The sequence below is a fragment of the Eschrichtius robustus genome, chromosome 18 (genome assembly GCF_028021215.1).
Source record: "Eschrichtius robustus isolate mEscRob2 chromosome 18, mEscRob2.pri, whole genome shotgun sequence".
Lineage (NCBI taxonomy): Eukaryota > Metazoa > Chordata > Mammalia > Artiodactyla > Eschrichtiidae > Eschrichtius > Eschrichtius robustus.
This window is the reverse complement of record NC_090841.1, coordinates 11923251-11944332: the sequence shown is the minus strand read 5'-3', so window position 1 is coordinate 11944332 and position 21082 is coordinate 11923251. Positions and strand designations below refer to the sequence as shown.

Here is a 21082-nt window from a genome sequence, read left to right as displayed (position 1 = left end):
AATAAGGAGAAAGCATACATGAATATCTTACTAGAATTTATGGAAGCAATGTCTTTATATTCTTCTGTCAATAAATATTCCTCTAGTAGCACAAGTTATGCCATGATTAATAGATACATTATAGGAAACTAAAATAATTAGAATAGAGAGAGAAATCATACCTTCTATCAATAGCTCTTGTCCATGACTGCCAAGAAGTGTACGAGATAGGAATGGGGCAAAGTCTACAAAAATTTCACGAAGAAGAGGAGCAACTTTTTCTAAAGCTCTTTCAAGTTTTGCAGTGATGCTGTTGAAATTAAGACATAAAGACTAGTAAATATGGTTCAATATAAAAAGTCAAATAAACTTTATTTCTAAATTAAAACCTTTAAAATTATAAAAGTCCAATTCTAACCCACTGAATAATAACAGCTTCACGTAGAAGGGACACTGTAGAGTTTCACATCAGTCATAAGGCTACTCAAGACTGTTGCTAAATCAGAATGATTATACTGTGAAAAGGAATCAGGATCCTGTCACCCACAAGGGCCACAGATTCTGTCCATAACTCTAGGAGCTTCAAGAAAAGAAGCTCCTGTATGGCTTCTTTGTCTATCCTTCTTTCCACCAAAGAAAACTGTTTCGAATACCTACTACACGGGTCACTGTGAAAGTTACAAAGAATGAGCTCTTGTTCTCAAGAGTTCCCTGAAAATTTCCTGAAAAGCAGGACAAATAAGAGGATAACCGAATTCAGTATGATACAGTTGAATTGCTTTGCCAAAGTAGGCATTTTCTTTTTCATAAGCCCACTTACTTTTTATTTACCATTGTATCATTCATTATTTATATTGCTATTAAATTTCAAGTTATATGACTTTATATAAGCACTATCTGACATTCTTGAAAGTACCTTGAGCAAGATGTGTAAAAGTAAAAACACAGATAAAGAAAATAATTCTGCTCAAATAAATAATTTGGTAATATCCAACTGTCTCTCTTACAAGTAAGTGCTTTAGAGTAAGACTGCTTGAACTGGAATGCTGGCTCCATCGTATGCTACCTAGGTGACCTTGGGACATTAGACTTCCTATGTCTGCAAAATGAAGATGGTAACAGTACCTACCAGGTGAAGATTAATGAGCTAAGGCATGTAAAGTGCATAGAAAAGTGCCTGGCACACAGTGGGAGGTCAACAATGATAGCTCTTGTAACTGCTACTTTGAATAGAACACACCTATATTTGATCTTACAAAATGTGACTCTGATATATTTAAACCAAAACAAAATCACTATAATAATCTTAGATGAGCACACATTCTTCTACACAGAAGACATGTACAGTAAGGAATTCAACAATACTTCACAGTAATAAAATTCTGCCACAATGCTAAGCAACATTTTTGTTATGTAGGAGGAAAACATAAATGACAAAAAGGTAATTAATCACAGAATAATTTGCAATATATTATTAATATTTAAAACTGAACTCGTCCATCTTTTTTTAAGTGAATAGCGAGGGATTAGGGAATAATCTAGGATGCTTTCTTTCCTAACTTGGAAAGAGCATGATCTGAATCCTTTGTGTACACAAAGCCTCATCATTAACACTTCAATTTAAGTTTGCTTCCTCTTATTTGGGTCAACAGCTTTATAGAAAGAAGAACTCAAAGAGGAAACTCAGGTTTAGTAACTTCCACAGACACTTAAAGAGAATATTCTGGAGGAACAGCTTTGAGCAAGAAAAAAGGACCTGGGTGGGGCTTTGCAGACTTGCTGAAGACAAAGAGTTTTCAATATTCTCCCCTACTCTGTTACTCCTGGAGCAGACACCTACATTAAGGCAGTGGTTCTCAATCTTTGGTGTGGATTGGAATCACCTGCAAGGCCTGTTTAAACCCAAACTGCTAGGGCCCCAGCCTGAGATGTTCAGCAGCTTTGGGTGTACCGACACAGTTTGCACTTCTAAAAGATTCTCAGGTGGCCTGATACTGCTTATCCAGGAAACACATTTTGAGAAAAACTGTTTTAATGAAAGTACTTACTATTATTAAGTTGTAATAAAACAGCTAGGAAAGGAAGGACTACCTGAAGTCCCAGAATAATCATCATAATAATGAGTTAGCTCTGAGGTTCAGAGAATATAGACAGAACTTCTTTTTTAGATCCATTATTTCATTCATTCTTTCTAATCTCCAGGATCACGTTTGATGAAGCTTCTCAGCTAAAGTAATCCTCTCTACCAAGGAAAGGTAAATAAGAATGGTAAAAGAGAACCTATGAAGAGGAGAAAAATCTAGATATAATTACTACTATTTTTGCACCTGAATTCTGAGTGAAGCATGAATATTTATTTTTACTTAAGATTAACTGAGTAAAATTATTTTAGAAAAATTCTAGATTTATAGAGGTTCACATCATAGTTATACTATTGGATCATAATATACTATTATCTAATTGAAGTCAGAAATATTTTCCCTAGTTTAAGATTTTTTTTGCATATTTTACAGGTTTCTGTATAATAATTTAGAGGCTTCAGAATTGCAAAAGTACTGTTCTTGGTGATTAAATTAAACATCAAATAGAAACTGATTAATCTACACAACTAATTACATGTGTGTAGGTAAATGTGTATTAATTACCTTTACTTAAGGGTAATGGACAAAAACAGATATTTCTCAGTAAGTGAATCCCTATAATAAGACTTTTTGCAGCTATTTTCTTACAAAATGTTAACAGAACATTAAATGATGCTCTTATAAATCATTCTGCCATCATAATTTAAATATTCTAATAAAGGGCAAAAAATGTAACATTTTACCCAGCAAGAGATCAAAGGTTTTAAATACAGGAAATTATTATCAAATAATACTGCCAGACTTCTCTATCAAGCAACAACAAAATATTCTAAGTGGAAAAGTTTCATCATCACTTTTTCATAGTGAAGAAAATGGACATATAGATTCCTCATAATGTGTTTTAAAGTAAACATTGTGTAAAGTATGTTATCTTCATTCTTACACAATTTAAATTCTCAAAGGAAATGATATAAACATAAATTTTAGCTTTATACCCTCCCTCCTCTATCACCTGGCAGATAACCACCAATTACTAAAAAAATTTTTTTACAGATATATTGTGCCTATATTGTTATTTCAATTCTCATCTCAGATAAATACACAGTGTAAAACTATTTCTTCCCAATCCCAAGGCACATGAAAAATGTATGTTAACATGTTAAAAATTTTTAAAAATCTTAATAAGGGAGAACTCTTTGACCTTATAGCTTATAAAAATAAATAAATTATTCTTTCTTTTGAATGTAATTTTCATTCTAAAAGTGGAAAGAACCTATAGCTACCAGAAATAAAACAAAGTCCTTTGGCAAATTATTTTCTAAAACAACTAGCGTATTTCACTCAATTTAGGGAAAACACCAAGTACTAATTTTTCCTTTAGAAGTTTTCATTTATTCAAAAACCATTCACTTAGTCTAAGACATTTTGTGCAGAGAAATAATACAAAGGTAGACTTGATGGGGAATTTGCCCTACATAGTCTAGTGTGAGGGTTATAATTTTAATAATCTGTTTATAACTTCTTAATATTTTAGAACATTCTTGGGACCTAAATATAGAGTTTGTCAACTCTAGGCTGAAATGCATTCTCTTAAGCTACTCATTCCTCTCTCCCCACTTTATTCTTTTTCATTCTCTTCAGTCACACTAACTATGCTTATGATGCTATTTTGACTTTGGCTATTTTTCTTGATAGTAAGTGCACATTCTTTTAAGAAAGAGAATTACTGATTTCCATGAACAAAATTATGGTTGTGACTTGGGAAATTTATCAACCACTCTAACAAAATGACCAATGATAGGAAAACTAAACATTCAAAGGACATAATAATGCTTTAGATGAATTTCTATAGCTCCAGTGCCTGGATTAAAACAATATGACTTAAAACACAGGAGTTTAGTTAAAAAAACACAATCATATTTTGGTTTTTACCTATATTAAGGAAATCTCATGTAGAGGGATTTACAGATTCTAAGTAATTTGTATGAATAAAACTATAAATAACCCATTAGAGAAAAAATACATAAAAATCCATGGCTGCAACTACTATCATATATATACACATACATGAAAATTAAAGACACTATAGGAAACTGGAAGAGAATATTAACCTATAAAAAAATCAAATGGAAATTCTAGTACTTACACAAAAATTGAAATTAAGAATGCAGAAGATTAAAAACAGTTAAAAAGAGAATTAGTAAAGTGGACTAAGGTTAAAAAGAAATACTAGAATAATGGAGAGAGAGAAATAGATAGATAGATGAGAAATACAGAAAATATCTAATATATGTGTAATTCAAATCCCAGGGAAAGAATAGAACGATTCTGAAGCAATATTAGAAGAGGTAATGGCTAAGAATTTCCCAGCCACTGATGAAAGTCATCAAATTTCAGATTTGAGAAGCTCTATAAATCCCAAGCTGGATAAATATAAAGAAAAATCAAAGAGCCTGAGTATATCATAGTAAAACTGCTAAACACCAAAGATAAAGAAAAATCTTAAAAACAGGTAGCAGTAATGGAAAAGGCTGGGGAAGAGCAGAGAGATAGCAACAAGACAGGAAATTACATTTCTAAAAAAAAAAAAAGGCAAAAAGGGAAAGAAAGCACAGAAAGAAATGAAAGATACAGAATAATATCTTTAAAGCATTAAAAGGAAATAGCTTCCAACCTAGACTCTACTTTGGTTCAAAATATCCCTCAAAAATAGAGGTGAATTTCAAAGATTTTTAGTTAAATAAGAACTGAGGGAATTCATGAGTGTCAGGCCTGCACTAAATGAAATACTAAAGGGGGTGTTTTTAAGAAGAAAGAAAATGACAGCACATGGAAGTCAGACATTCAAAAAGGAATGATGAGCAAAAATAAATGATAAACATTTGGATAAATCTAAATACGCTGACCAATAAAATAGTAATTATATTCTCTTGTTGCATTTACAATTTTATATGCGCACACACACACATGCGTACACATATGTATAAGTGTGTTTGCAAAATTTGGAGTAAATGAAGCTATACTGAGATCCATACATTGTCTGGGAAGAGGACTTATATAAATCAGGAATTAATGTTGCAATCTAGAAGATGATCACTTAAAACACTGTTTCTCAGAGTGTATTCTTAGAGCCAGCACACCAAGATCACTTCATGTAATGGTTAATTTTATGTGTCAACTTGACTGGACCACAGGGTGCCCCGACGTTTGATTAAATATTATTCTGGGTGTGTCTGTTAGGATGTTTCTGGATGAGATTACAATTTGAATGGGTAGACTGAATAAAGCAGACTGTCCTCCCTAATGTGTGTGTGTGTTCATCCATTCAATTGAAGACGTGAATAGAACAAAAGGCTAGATAAGAGAAAACCCCTTCTACCTGATAGTTGGTCTTTGCTGGCCTTCAGACTCAACTGAAACATCAGCTCTTCTGGGGTCTTGAGCCTGCCAGCTTCCACACGGGAACTTACACCATCAACTTTCCTGATTCTCAGGCCTTTAGTCTCGAACTAGAACTACATATTGGCTCAGCAATGTGTTTTAACAGGCCTCCCATGTAACTCTGTTGCATACTAATGTTTAAGATCCACTGCACTAAGGAAAAGATAATAAGGTATAAACTTCAACCTAACAGTTTCTTGTTACTTCTCTCTAGTGAATGTTTCTTAATGGCAATATGAATAAAATTGATTAATCACTGCCAAGACTTGGAAGCAAGGAAGGAAAGCAGAAACAAGCTCATAATAAGCATCAAGAATAAAAAGGAGGGGGCTTCCCTGGTGGCACAGTGGTTAAGAATCTGCCTGCCAATGCAGGGGACACGGGTTTGAACCCTGGTCCGGGAAGATCCCACATGCTGCGGAGCAACTAAGCCCGTGCGCCACAACTACTAAGCCTGTGCTCTGGAGCCCGCGAGCCACGACTACTGAAGCCCGTGTGCCTAGAGCCCATGCTCCTCAACAAGAGAAGTCACCGCAATAAGAAGCATGTGCACCGCAACGAAGAGTAGCCCCCCCTCGCTGCAAATAGAGAAAGCCCACATGTAGCAATGAAGACCCAATGCAGCCAAAAATAAGTAAATAAAATAAATAAATTTATTTTAAAAAAAAAGAATAAAAAGGAGGGACTTTCTTACAGATTATATGAATGTTAAAATAATAATAAGAGAATATTATGAACTATATTATGCCAACAGGATCTACCAAAACTTACACAGGACAAAAATTGAAAATCTGGGGAGACCTGTAACATTTTAACTTAAAAACTTTCCCCAAAAAGGAAATCCAGGATCAGATGTCTTTGCTTGTGAACTCTACCAAATATTTTAGAAAACAAAGAAAAACAAATAAAAAATACCAATCTTACATTAGCTCTTCAAAAGGTAAAACAGATTTTACATCACAAAGAAATTGGATTTCTTTTGGGAATTAAAGGTTTGTTTAGCATTTTTAAAATTAAAAGTCAATATCATAGACCATGTTAGCAGAAAAAGGAGGAAAACCACATGGTCATCTCCATGACTTCCCCTCTCTTTAGAGATAAAATTCTATACCCATAATGATGGTAACTTGGTTAATTATAAACACAAGAGAATTCTTATATTTGATAAAAAGTATCTTTATTAAATAGACAGGAGACATCATAATTAATGATGAAATGTTCAAAGCTTTTCATTTGAGATGAAGAAAAGAATGCCTTTTCTAACCACTTCTATAGAAAACTGTATTGGAGGTACTAGGTGATACTATAAGTCAGGAAAAAGAAATAAAAAGGTGTAAGTATTTGTGTAATGGGGGATAAAACTGCCAACATTCACAGATCAAATGACTGTCCATACATGCTTAGTTAGAAAAGAATTATAGATAAATTAGGAAACATAAGTACTTAAAGGTTTCATGATATTAGCCTAATATATTGCAATGAATTATATATACCAGCAAACAATAAAAAAGGAAATTTATAAAATAAAAAAAATTTACAACATTAAAAAGTATCAAATTCCACTTTTCACCTTGAAGGGGTTAAGATGGTCTACAATTACCTCCCATGCTAACAACTAGAAAATTTTACAAAATGCAGAGAACAACTATTTTCATACAAAATGTGGGGTACAAAATCCCGAGGAAAGAGAAACAAATGAGGTGAGTCCCAACGTCACCCAGATTTCCTACATGGAGGTATTTTCCATATTAGGGCAGATACAGAATCCAGCAACCTTTCTCAGTTGACAAGATTAAGACTGTAGTTCAAGGAGGCAAAGGTGAATAGAATTTGGAGGGCATAGTACGCAAGGGGAAGGTGTATGGAGAGCACAGTAATCTTTGGCTGAGTAACAATCTAGGTAATGTGATGCCTGAAAGCTCCCAAGGTTAGAGTAGAACAACTTCTGAGGAAAGAACAATTATGGAGGAGTCATAACAGGCATCTTCTACATCTCACACAGGTCTAGAATTGTCTGCGTTCCATCTGGCCAAAAAGGAGGGACCTCCTTAGATACACTGAGCGTTCAGGAGAAATCCAGCATACTTTCTAAGTGGCAAAATTAGCCCAAGAATAAAGGCCGCCCTAGATCTGCCTTAAAAGATCTTAAAAATGCTTCATGAGGAAGAATGGTCTTTCGAACAAATGGTGCTGCAACAAATGGACATTCACAGGAAAAAATAGAAACCTGGACATAAACCTCACACCTTACATAAAAATTAGCTCAAAATGGGACCCCGACTTAAAACTAAAACTACTACTTAAAACCACAGAACTTTATAGAAGACACAGGAGAAAATCTTCAGTACTTCAGGTGAGGTGAAGAGTTCTTAGACATGACATCATGATAAGCTAGACTACAATAAAAATGTAAAGTTTCCTCTGCCAAAGACTTTATTAAGAGGACGAAACACACGAGCTACAGTCTGGGAGCAAATACTTGGAAACAACATTTTTGAAAAAGGACTTCTACTTAGAATACTGAATTCTTAAGGCTCAAAAGTGAAAAAGCAATCTAATTATAAAATGAGCAGAAGATATAAACAGACATTTCGCTGAAGAGAACACACTAATGGAAAATAAGCACACAAAAAGATGTTCAGAATCATCCATTAGGAAAATACAAATTAAGACCACAATGAGATATCACTACATACCTACCAGAATGGCCTTAAAAAAAAAAAAAAAAAAAAAAAAGACAACGCTGAATGCTGGTAAAAATGAAGAGAAACTGGACTATTCATACATTGCTGGTGGGAGTTTTTTATAACACTAAATAGGTACTTACCATATTAGCCCGGTAATCTCACTCTGGGCACTTATCCCAGAGAAATGAAAATGTATGTTCACATAAAAACAAATGTTTATTGTAGCTTTTTTAGTACTAGCCAAAAATGGAAAAAACCCGAATGTCTTTTAGTGGGTGAATGGTTAAACAAACTGTTGTACATCCATACCATGAAATAATACTCAGAAATACAAAAGGACCCATTAATACACACAACACTTGGATGGATCTCATGGCATTATACTGAGAAAGGTCAATATCCAAAGTCCCTCTGAAACACTTAGAAGTCAAAGAAGAAATCATAGAGAAACTTAGAAAAAATATTGTATGAAAATTAAAACAACATTAAATTTCTGAAATACAGCTAAAACAGTGCTTAGTGGAAAAGTTATGGCTTTAAATGCTTGTAACAGAAACGGAGAAATCTAAAATCAAAGATCTAAGCAAGAGATTGGCAAATGTTTTCTGTAAAGGGTAAGATACTAAATATTTTAAGATTTTAGGGCATACTATCTCTGTTGCAACTACTTAACTCTGCCATTGTAATGTGAAAGCAGTCACAGGCAATATATAAACAAACGATGTGACTGTATTGCAATAAAAGTTTATTTACACAAAGTTTATACATAAAGTTTATGATGGCAGGCAGATTTGGTCCCTGGGCTGTAGTTTATAGACTCCTGATCTAAGTTTCCACCCTAAAAATCTAGAAAGAGAAAAGTAACTAAACCTGAAATAACTAAAAGGAAATAAAAAGAGGGGAATTTGATGTAATAGAGACAGAAAAAAAATTAATGAATTTAATGCCTAATTTCTGGGGGGAAAATTATAATATTGAAAAGTCAATAGGTACTCTAATAATGCTAAAATGAAAAAAGGCATAAGTTACAAAACCAGGAATGAAAGAGGAAACATCATTAGAGATCCTACAAGTGTTTTAAAATAATAATATAATAATAAAATTATGAAAAACTTTATGGCAATAAATCCAATAACTTAGATAAAATGACTAAATTCCTAGAAGTCACAAATGACCAAAACTGATGCAAAAAGATAACAGAAAATCTGAATAGTCACTTATCCAATGAAAGAATTTAATTTGTAAAACCTCCCCAGTAAAAAAAAAATTCCAGGCAGAGATGGCTCCACTGGTGAAATCTCAAAGCTACAAGAATAAATAACACTAAAGCTACAAGTGACATTATCTTTCACATAGAAAATAATAAAGAAATTACAGATAATATTGAGTTGAGAAAAGTCTAAACAATCTAACAAAGACTACTAAATTTAAGTGGATTAAGCAAAATTGCAAGACGTAAAATCAGTGTACAAATGTCAATTGTCTTTCTATATACTACCAACACATAAAATCTTCTTTCTTTTTTGTTTTCAGTCTTATTGAGATATAATTAACAAGGCAATCATCAATTTGCTCGCTGTTAAGAAAGTTTACTTGCATTTTCTATCATTTTATATAAGTGGAAACATAGTATTTATCCTTTTTTGTTTGGCTTCTAACTCAAAATTGGAAATTTAAAGTAAAAATTTTAATTTAGAATATCATCAAAGACATGAAAAACCAATAAAAAAAAAAGACAAAACTAACTACAAGACCTTTACAATGAAAGCTATAACAAGTTGCTCAGAGAAATTAAAAACCTCAATGAATGGAGTTACAGACAATGTTTGTATATTAGAAGACAATATTATTAAGATATCAATTCTCCCTAAATTTAAATAAATATTCAACACAATCCTAATTAACATTTCAACAGGATTTTTTTTTTAGAAATTGGCAAGCCAATTCTAAAACATATAAGAAAATGCAAACAATCTAGAAAAGTCAAAGCAATGGTAAAAAGAACAGAGTTAGAGGACTTATACTACCTGATTTCAGGATATTCTATAAGCTATAGTAATAAAGTGGGGTACTGGCATAAGGACGGCCATATAGATCATGAAGTAGTATGGAGTCCTGCAATAGGTTCACACAGAGACAGCCAACTGATTTTATACCAATGTGCCAAGGTAATTCAGTGGTGCTGAAACATTGATATACATATGGATAAAAGCAAAACTGAATCTTTACCTCACCACACACACACAAAAATTAAGTGAAAACGGATCATAGACCTAATCATAAAAGCTAAAACTACAAAACTTTTAGAAGAAAATATATGAGAATATCTTCATGACTTCTGGCTAGGTAAAGATTTCTTAAGATACAAAGGCACAAACCATAAAAGAAAAGATTTTTTGAAACGATGGACTTGGTCAAAATTAGAAACTTCCTGTTCTAAATAATTTTAACAAAGTGAAAATATCAGCCACAGAATGGAATATCTGACACAGGACATATAATCAGAATACATAAAGAATGGTGACATTTCACAAGAAAACAACCCTACTTTTTAAAAAAATAGCAAAAGATTTCAACGGCCCATTAACGTATCAGAAAAAAAAAATAAACCTCATCACCTTTAATCATTAGGAAAGTGGAAAATAAATCCAAATGAGATATGATTACCCAGCAAAGTCTTAAATTATAAAGTCTTAAAAAGACTGAGAATGCCAAGTGTTGACAAGAATATGGAACAAATGGAACTTTTATACACTGTTTTGAAAGGAATATAAAATGATACAACTGCTTTGCAAAACAGCTCAGTAGTTTCTTATAAATATAAGCCTATACTTCCTATTCAACCAGTTATTTTACTCCTATTTACCCAAGATCATATGTCTACAATACACTTGTATTCAAATGTCCATAGAATCTTTATTTATAATAGCCCCAATCTGGAAAAAACCCAGATGTCTATTAATAAGTGAAGAGAGAAATAAATAGTGGGATAGCCATATAACAGAATAATACTCAAGAATAAAAAGGAATGGACTACTCATAAACAAAAAGACATGAATGAATCTCAAAATCTGAGTGAAAGAAGGTAGGCACCAGAAAGTGTATTCTATATGATTCCATCTATGTGAAATCCTAGAAAAGACAAATTTAAATTATGATATCAAAAAGCATATAAATGTTTGCCTTGGGAAGGATGGAGTAAATTATAAATGGGGCACAGGGAACTATATGGAGTGATAAATATATTCTACATCTTCATCGTGGTAGTGGTTGTATGGGCATATAAACTGTTCAAAACTCGTTAAAATGTACACTCAAATTGAGTATTTTTAAATTGAGTTTAAACAACATAAATGATCTCAATAAATTTATTTTGGAAACTAGAGAAACGAAGATACAAACACAAAATATTTAAATTATAAGAATATATCATATAAGAAACATATAAGACTTCTACATAAAAATCTAAAAATCATTACTGGAAAAAATTTTTTAAAAACTAAAGAAATGGAAGGAATAGAAGCTGTTCATAGTTTGGAAGTCACAATATTGAAAGACATCTATAGATGAAATATAACTTCAGTTGCAATAGATCTATAAATTCCATTCCTTGCTTAAATCCCAGCAAGTTGTTTTCAATATGGATACTGATAAATTGATTCTAAAATTTAAATGGAAATGCAAAGCATCAAGAATAGCTTAGGCTTCCTTGGAAAAAAAAAAAAAAAGGACAGGATGGGAAGACATTACTTATCCAGATACTGATCCTTATTAAACCTAAAGCTAATTATGACAGTATGTCACAAGGATAGACAAACAGACAAATTGGGTAGAATCGAGTGCCAAAGCAGAATCTAGTATACAGGAACACTTGATGTGTGACAAAAGGGGCAGAGCATGGGAGATAGGAGAGTTTCTCAAATAAATGATACTGGGTCATCTTGACATCCATAGTACTCCTACCTCATAAAATTCACAAAACTCAATTCCAGATGAACTATGTATCTAAATGTAAAAAGCACAAATAAAGCAGCCAGAGGATGAGATGGGGAAAATGTAGGCAAAGATTTCATCTATAACACAAAAAGCACTAAAAAACAAAAACTCGGTAAATTGAGTTTCATTAAAATTTACAACTTCTGTTGATCAAAACATATCACATAGATAATAAGAAAAGCCACAGAATGGGAGAAGATATATATACAACATATAATCATCAAAGGGCTCATTTTCAAAATGCATAAAGAGAAGAGCCTTTACAAATTAAGAAGACAAACAACTCAGCGTTTTAAAATGAGTAAGAGATTTCAACAGGGGAATCACAAAAGAGGAAAACCAAAAGACCAATAAATATATAAGAAGGTGCTCGACCTTGTTAACTATCAGGAAAATACAAACTAAAAATACAATGAAATACCACTATACTTCTACTAAAATGGCTAAAATGTAAAAGTGACAATACTAAGTACTGTTAAAGATATAAAAAATTAGGCACTCTCATACGCTGCTAATGAGTTAGTAAACTTGCATGAACCACTTTGGAAAACATTTGGCATTATCTAGTAAAATTGAACATACACAAACACTATGAATCAGCAATTCCATTCAGTTATTTACCCAACAGATATGCATACAAATGTGTAGTATACCCAAGAGTAATGTACAAGCAGCACTGTTATGTAAAAAAGGAGCATTATTTGCAATAGTCCCAAACTGGAAAATTCCAAATGCCCATCATCAGTAAAATAGATTAATAAATTGTAGTGTACAACCACTAAGGAATGAACATGAACAAAACTATTGCTACAGGCAATACAGATAAATCTCATAAACATAATGTTGAAAAAAAGTAGCCAGAGACAAAAAGAATACATACTGTGCAACTCCACTCATATAAAATTCAAAAAAGACAAAACTAATCTAGTATTAAGTCAGAGTGATGAATTTGAAGAGGAGCAAGAATAGTGGCAAAAAAAGGAGCAAAAGGTGGGGGCTTTGTGGTACCTGTAACATTCTATTTCTTGCCTTGAGTGATAGTAACATAACATCGTTCTTTCATTGAGTTTTTACACTTCAATTAAAAATGCGAATACACACACATACTGTGTGTATGTATATGTGCAATTTAACTCCAAGCATTTTGGTCAAACTCTTCTAGGAATTCTCTCTGATATGCTACTACAAATCATTTTTATCTATTAATCACGATAGAAAACATAATGTTTGGTGATTCAACTTCCAATTATATATGCTACATATAACATTGCAGATTTATTTTGAAAGTCTATATTTTAAACTCACCACCCCAAAGATGTCCAATTTTATCATGGTGCCATGTGTGCATGTTTCTACTTTACAGGAAACAGTAATGTGCTATATGACAATGGATTATAAATTCAGGAAAGTCAGATCATGAAAACCATTCAAGATCTCTCAGTTTAGACTGAAATATAATAAATGATTTTTATATAATGAATAACTATCTAAAAATATCAAAACACTGCAATTATGAGATATAATCACAAAATACATAATTAAACATTCTTAAGCATTCTTAACTATATCTTTATATTTAATGTATACTGTTTCACTATTTTTGAGGTGGGAGGAAGGGAGTAAAAGGAGTAAAAAAACAAATAGTTATGTATACCTCATATTTTCAGCCGAATCTTCTGGCATTGGAGCAACAGTTTGTACAGCTGGAAGGTTTTTGCTGGTAGCACCATTCACAAAACTAGAAGAGGAGGAAGAAGAAGAGGACCCCGAATCCACGGCACCTGTTCCCAAAATAATAATTTTTAGCCTTAAGTATAAATTTATTTAACAAAATAATTTTCATTACATCATTACTATCTGAGTTTGAAAACAATATTCATGTAAATTTCAAAATAGAATTTGGCCATTAAAAAATCATTTGGCCATCGGTACACTAATAACTCTTTATAATTATTAAAAATAGCTATTGCATTAAAATCCAGTTTATTTACTTATATTACTCTAACAAAACTACAAATTACAAATGGGATATAAATAAAAGACATCAACAAATGAAAATAATTTTAGGTAAAATGAGGCTGATAAAACAATGCAAATTTAGATGTGAAAAATTTATCTGTTTTTATTGCTATGTTGTTATATTTTTAGTTTTCATCATATAAGATATAATTTGCAATAAACTGTCTCAACATAAATTTGTGGCACTGCAGCATCAGTGCTTATTTTGATAAAATGATTGCTTAAAAAGGGCTATAGTGAGTATAAGATTTGTACCCGATTTTAAAATAATGAGTTCTCCTCAACGATATGAAGACGCCATTTTAGAACAGATTTTCCTATATTAACACCATGTAAATATATTTAATAGCAGTGGAGTTGAGGGACATCTAGTGTTCCTAAATATTATCTTATCTTTATCTTATCTAACTCTAATTCCCATAAAACTGGGATTTTCACAACACTTACACAGCACGTGTATGTCGAAATCTAAACTAGTCTTGGGTCCAGTTTAGATGTTGGCCCTCAATTTCTTTGTGTGTGTGTGTCGGTGTGTGTGTGTTTGTGTATCTGTATATATGTATTTCTAAGGAGGATGTTCATTACTTACTTTTTTTACTGTAATATATGCTTTATACTATCACTGGACTTCTGGCTACCATCATTTCCCATATCTATTATTAATTCATAGAATAGGAATTAAAGGAAAATATCATACCTTGTTTCAAATAAAGATAAAAAAGAGATGACTTGCTTTTTCATTTACTTATCTCTTAAAGAGTAAGGATTTAGTCAATAAACACCAAAAGTAGATTTTTTCTTTCTACTACATTGGTATATTTTAAAAATCTTAACACTTTTCTGAGTATACATTTTGGTAAAAGGAAAACATTTTTATACCTTTTTCTAGAAAGCAGAATGAGTAAAGGAGTAAGACTGTAAACTGGAGAGAAAAAGCTTTATATAAAGTCTTCAGACAAGTCAGATATAAATATTTATATATAAATATAAATCAAAGACGTTTTGTTCTTTAACACAATTCCATTAATGATGTTTATTTGCTAACATAAATATGCTTGATAGAGTACATTCTACTTACTACAACCCCATAAATGTGCTGTTCATGATATGTCAGACTCAGGTGGTATGATAAACAAGATAAATACAGAAAGCACAAAGAAGAGCTATGAAATTAATAAAAATGGGAATAATCTAAGTAATGATAATAGATGTAAAAGTTCAAGGCTATACAGTTTGGAGGAGAGAAGGCTACTATAGTCAGGGAAGAAAAGTCAGGGATCATCTTGCGTTGTATAAATACCTAAAATGGAATCACAAAGATTTGGGTAAGGATTTATTTAGCTAATAATCAACAGGAACATTTCTGGAAATTTACCAAAAAAAAAGGTTATTTTAGGCAGGCTTTTAAAATTTGTAGTGATTTGGAATTTTCTGCTTCTAGAATTATTAGGAAAATGTTGGACAATGAATTGGATATAATTGTAATCTAAGTATATAAATTAATTCAATGTCAAACAATGGTTCTTATTCACATGCACTTTTTGTCAAGTTGAGGCTCTTGCATATCGTCAAGGTTCTCAGGGGAGCTTGGTAAAAAGTACATATTAGGTTTCAACCAATAAATGTCACTAAATCTATTTTCTGTCACTAATATATTTAATATACCTTGATATTCTTGGTATAATTTACTAATTTTTATATATCAAATGTCAGTGTTCAAATTATCTTTTGGTTTTGCTCCCCAAATATCTTTCAGCAGTCTGAGTTCACTCTGAAATAGCATCATGTTTTGAGAATACTCAAAACAAAACCCACAGTGTTCTCAAACTAAAAAGTACACCCTAGAACCATAAATTCTGAAAGATAACATGAAGAATGAACTTCTTAAAGGTTAAGGTAATCTTAAATGATCAGGGTATTTTAATTTTTAATATCAAATAAGCAGAAGAAATGAAGATACAGAAAACAGAAAGAAAAAGATGAGGTATCACAAAAATAGATAAAGACAATACCTGTTGTATTAATCATACTTTTTGGTGTAGCTCCAGTAGCAGCAAATATATTAGAGGTACTGCCTGTTGGCAGCCCACCTCCAGCAGCAGCGGCTCCTACAGTGGTTACAGCTAAACTACCTGGAGGGGGCTTCTTAACAGGGACCACGACACTCCTGCAAAGAAATGATGAAAAATAACACAAGGTCTAAGATGAATTCTAATCCTGCTATGGCAGATACATGTAATCAACATCAAATTTTCTTTTCTTTCTTTTTCCTTTTTTTTTTTTTTTTTTTTTTAAATTCCTGATCGCAACTTAATTGGTGAAAAGGATATAGACATTAAGGATATACTGTAAAGTGTGTTAACTATTATAATTCATTTGGCAAACATTTATGTAGAATCTAGAATTTGCAAATCTTTTTTAAGATGACATGTGGTCTATAATCCTGAATCTGGGAAAACTGGAAAAATGTGTGCTCAAGTTAGATATTTTTCATATGCATATAGGGATTTTTTTTGGACTTCCCTGGTGGCGCAGTGGTTAAGAATCCGCCTACCAATGCATATAGGGATTTTTTTGTGTGAAAATATACATACATATAATGTTCATCCTATCTCCATCATATTCTAAATGTGGAAAATAGTCATTAAAAACGTTTGAAAGCCAAATTCTGAAGTTTACTCATAGTAAAGCTAAATATTAAGCCAAGAAATATGGAATAACAACTAATGGCATAATAAAATTAAACTTTACTTTCCTGAACAAAATTGAGTTGTTTTTCATAGTAGGAATGCTATTATAACGAAAGAGAACTGAGAGGATACAATAGACATTTGGTAAAAGATCTATTTAGCTTCTAAACCTTGACTTTGTGAACTTAGAAGCTGAAAATTTCCTCATGTTTCGTTAGCATATTTAAATGAATTTCATAAAAAAAAATTTCTGAACTTAACATCTGTATTAACCTTAAATAATAAATGGATGCGAATAGTGGTCAATTTAAAAGATAAAGAAACTATTTCTTTAACATAATAAATATCTTTACTTCCTTTCAGTGAAGCTTCATTTTTCTCAAAGTTTACAGCACTCCAACTCCATTTAATAAATACTTTCAAGCATTACTCATTGAACTTATTTATCTAGAAAGTAGATGTATGAGATATTTTAAGTTCAAATATAATGCTTGAAAACTAATGACTGACAGTAAAAAATATCCAGTCTAAACTAGGTCTTTTAATTTATTTATTTATTTATTTATTTATGGCTGTGTTGGATCTTCATGTCTGTGCGAGGGCTTTCTCTAGTTGTGGCAAGCGGGGACCACTCTGCATTGCGGTGCGCGGGCCTCTCACTATCGCGGCCTCTCTTGTTGCGGAGCACAGGCTCCAGACGCGCAGGCTCAGTAGCTGTGGCTCACGGGCCTAGTTGCTCCGCGGCATGTGGGATCTTCCCAGACCAGGGCTCGAACCCGTCTCCTCTGCATTGGCAGGCAGATTCTCAACCACTGCACCACCAGGGAAGCCCCCTAAACTAGGTCTTTTAAATGTATTTATATTTTATAATTTTCTCATTAAAAAGCTCTACTTAAAGGAAACTATCAATGGCTCATTGTCAAATAAGTCTATGGCTTAAACTTCCTTAATACCAATGATTTTCAAAGAAAAATGACTTTGTCAATGTAAAAAAATCTAAATTTATAAGAATTATTATTTTCAATTTTAGGGGTATTTAAAACTTTTTTGTGACCAAAGTAATTATAATCTTAAATAATTTTACTCGTGCCAAAAAAATTCTTCATTAACTCTTTCTGGATACTTTTTTTTTTTCTTAATGGATAGTGTCAAATTCATCAGACTCAACCTCGAACTTTCAACTATCTTATTAAATTTCCAAAAGCACACACTATGCTTTCAATCCCTTCATTGATCATTCCTCATTGAATACCTTCATTTATTTCACTGAGAGGTGGTGTGACATTATGGAGAATACAGGATGTGGAGTTAGAAGATTAAGGCTTGAGGACTAAATCACTCTCAAGCTATGTGATATTAAATTTCAGTTTTTCAGTAAAAATGGCAAGACAAATGCCACTTCACATACGACTGGAGAAATTAAATGAGACTGTATTTAAAAGAACTTTGTCAATTATGAGATGCCTTATAAATGTTAATAACTGTTACCATTTTCTAAAGTGAAATAATTCTCTGATTCCAAGATAAGGTATTTAGTTACAATGATCTACATAAAGATCAACAGAAAAGAAACCAAACTAATATTTTGGATTTATCATCAAAACTCCTCCTTAAACTTCTAAACTATTTCATTGCCTATCTAGAAAGAAAAGAAAATGATCAATTCTTGATTTGAAAAGAAGTCATTAGTAAAACTACAATATTGTTTCCTAAATATCTCAGTAAAATCCTTATGGATAAAATACAGAAACACAGGCTGATTGACAGTGCTGTGAGACAAATCTGTAGACGGTAGAAAAAACTATTACCAAAGATTCCTGATTAACCTATCATTACCAACTTTGTACAAAAGCTCTCTGTTAACAGGCTACTACAGGCATCTTGTCAAGTACTGAGGGTATGAGATATGTATTATGAAAAATTAGTTATATGAATGAGGGAAAAAAATGTTCATCTCAATAACCTGTAATGATAGCTTGTAAATAAATGCAAACAACATTAAATGCCTTTCTACTAAAAAACTTCTGAAAACATCTGATTTAATAGCAATTGACATGAAAGCCTCCAGACACTTCACTGACAGCAAACTCAGTAGTCTGGTAGTTAGTACAACATGGGATATAAATAGAGTTAACAGTAGCTAGAAGCTCAGTTTTTAATGTCAAACAGACCTGAGTTAGAATTCTACCTCTAAGGTAGTAAGCAAATAAATCTCTCTAAGCTCCATTCTCCTTACCTTTAAAATGAGACTCATAATAGTTTGTACCTCATAAAACTGTTACAAAGATAAAAGGATATACTGCATATAAAATGCTTAGCACTTTACCTGGAATATTATAAGTGGTCCAAACATTTTAGCTATCATTAGTATTGCTATGTATGGCTCCCAAAAGTGCTGATGCGATCTGGGTCTACCTCAGCAACAGTATCCAGAGTCAAAGAAGCAATAATCCTGATATACTTTGTGACTGTCAGACCTCATAAAGTCCTATGTATAGTTTTAGGCACCATATTTCAAGAATAATGACAAAAGCATCATGTCCATAAAAGAACAGTTAGGATGACAGTAGATCTAGAACACAAGTCATGTCAGGAAAGACTGAGAGTCTAGAAAACTGTAGTAAAGACATGAGAAAAAATTACACCAATTTTTAAAAATCTGAAGGTATTTGACAAGGAAACAAGATGAAATTTCCACGTATCTCCAAATACCAGATTAGGACCAACAGGGGAAAGAACTCCCTAGTAATTTATATGAGCACCAGTTTCCAAACACTGATGTGTTCAAAGGGCTAGGACGACCATGCCACAGAGTGGTGGTGAGAGAGGTGGGAAGCTGGATTTGACTGATTTCTCTGATTCTTTCTCAATCCATAATTTTATGCATTTGTTAGAACTACTATTTCCCCTTTGATTATTATGCTGAAATTGTTTATCTAGAATCAGAGGACTGTCCATTTTGGTCCTTAATATCATTTCTTCACCAACACTACCCATTCCCTAACACCTCAGACCATTCTCTCTCCTAAGCAATACATTTTACAAATTATTTGAATGTTTATACTTGCCAGTATGTGTTGATAACATATTAGTTATTTTCTGGAATGTTATTATGTATTTGCAACTACTTATATATGAAAGTAAAAATTTTCAGCTCTTACAAAATCTTAGTCAACATTTTCCACTTGGTTACTTATCCCCCCCTACATCAAAAGGCTTACCTAGGAGTTTATGTACCCCTTGTGGGTACCCCATTAGGGTGCATAAAAACACACAAATTTTTAGAGTATATACATTTTTCTAGGGTGAGCATATAATTTTTATCTGGATTTCAAAAATATAGCCGCAAAAGTTGAGCCACCAATCTAGACTATTAACATATTCCGTTCTTCTACTAGATCTGCCAGTCATACTGATGGATATCTAGAATACTCTACACTACACACATTTTAAAAAATGCATTATTCTATCTTATGAATATTCTTTCCATATTTTCCCAGACAATTTCACACTTCTGTCTCACAACTTTAAGACTGAAAACTATAACGAAGTGGAAAATTCCTTTATACTACATATAATCCATACATGTGCCAAGGCTGTAAAGGTTATCATCTAAGTAGCACAAGCCAGAAAATTATTCTATCTAATTCACTTCAACAAAATGTTTCACTGAGTGATTAATTATATGTTTTGTAATACACTGAGTGATACAAAATACATGTAAGTGTGAAATTTTCCATCATTGAATTCATCCTATCTCAAAGCCATAGATTTGGGGTGTGATCTAAGATTTGCTCATTCAACTCTGACGTGTGAGGGACTGTTCTGAGTTCTGAGATATAGCAATGTATAAAACAGACAAAATCTCTGCCCTCATGGAACTTAATTTCAATAGGGAGAGACAGAAAATACAATAACATAAATGATTAAATATAGTATACCAAGTGGTAAGTGTTGTGAGAAAAATAAGCATGGACAGGAATAAGGAGTATTATTGGAAGGGTGGCTAAGAGAAGACTTATTCAAAAGGTGGTATCTGAGGAAACACTGACAGGGTGAATGAACAAGCCAGGAGGGTATCTAGGGAAGAGTGTCATGGGATAGCGAACAGGAAGAAGGCTAGTGTGACCTGAGAAGACTGAGTGATGTGCAGAGATATAAGAGATGAGATGAAAGAGGTAACAGGGCC

General features: G+C 32.4%; 1 protein-coding gene across 3 annotated transcripts in view; it reads right to left on the bottom strand.

Annotated features, from left to right (window-relative positions):
- Nucleotides 1–21082, bottom strand: part of NBEA (neurobeachin) — a 607091-nt gene that overhangs the window by 366513 nt on the left and 219496 nt on the right. For all 3 annotated transcript variants that reach the window (XM_068526405.1, XM_068526406.1, XM_068526407.1), the window contains exons 31-33: nt 16216–16370; nt 13839–13965; nt 162–289 (exon numbers count right to left, since the gene is read on the bottom strand). In XM_068526405.1, coding sequence (XP_068382506.1) covers nt 162–289; nt 13839–13965; nt 16216–16370 — 410 coding nt within the window. The remainder of the gene's footprint in view (nt 1–161; nt 290–13838; nt 13966–16215; nt 16371–21082) is intronic.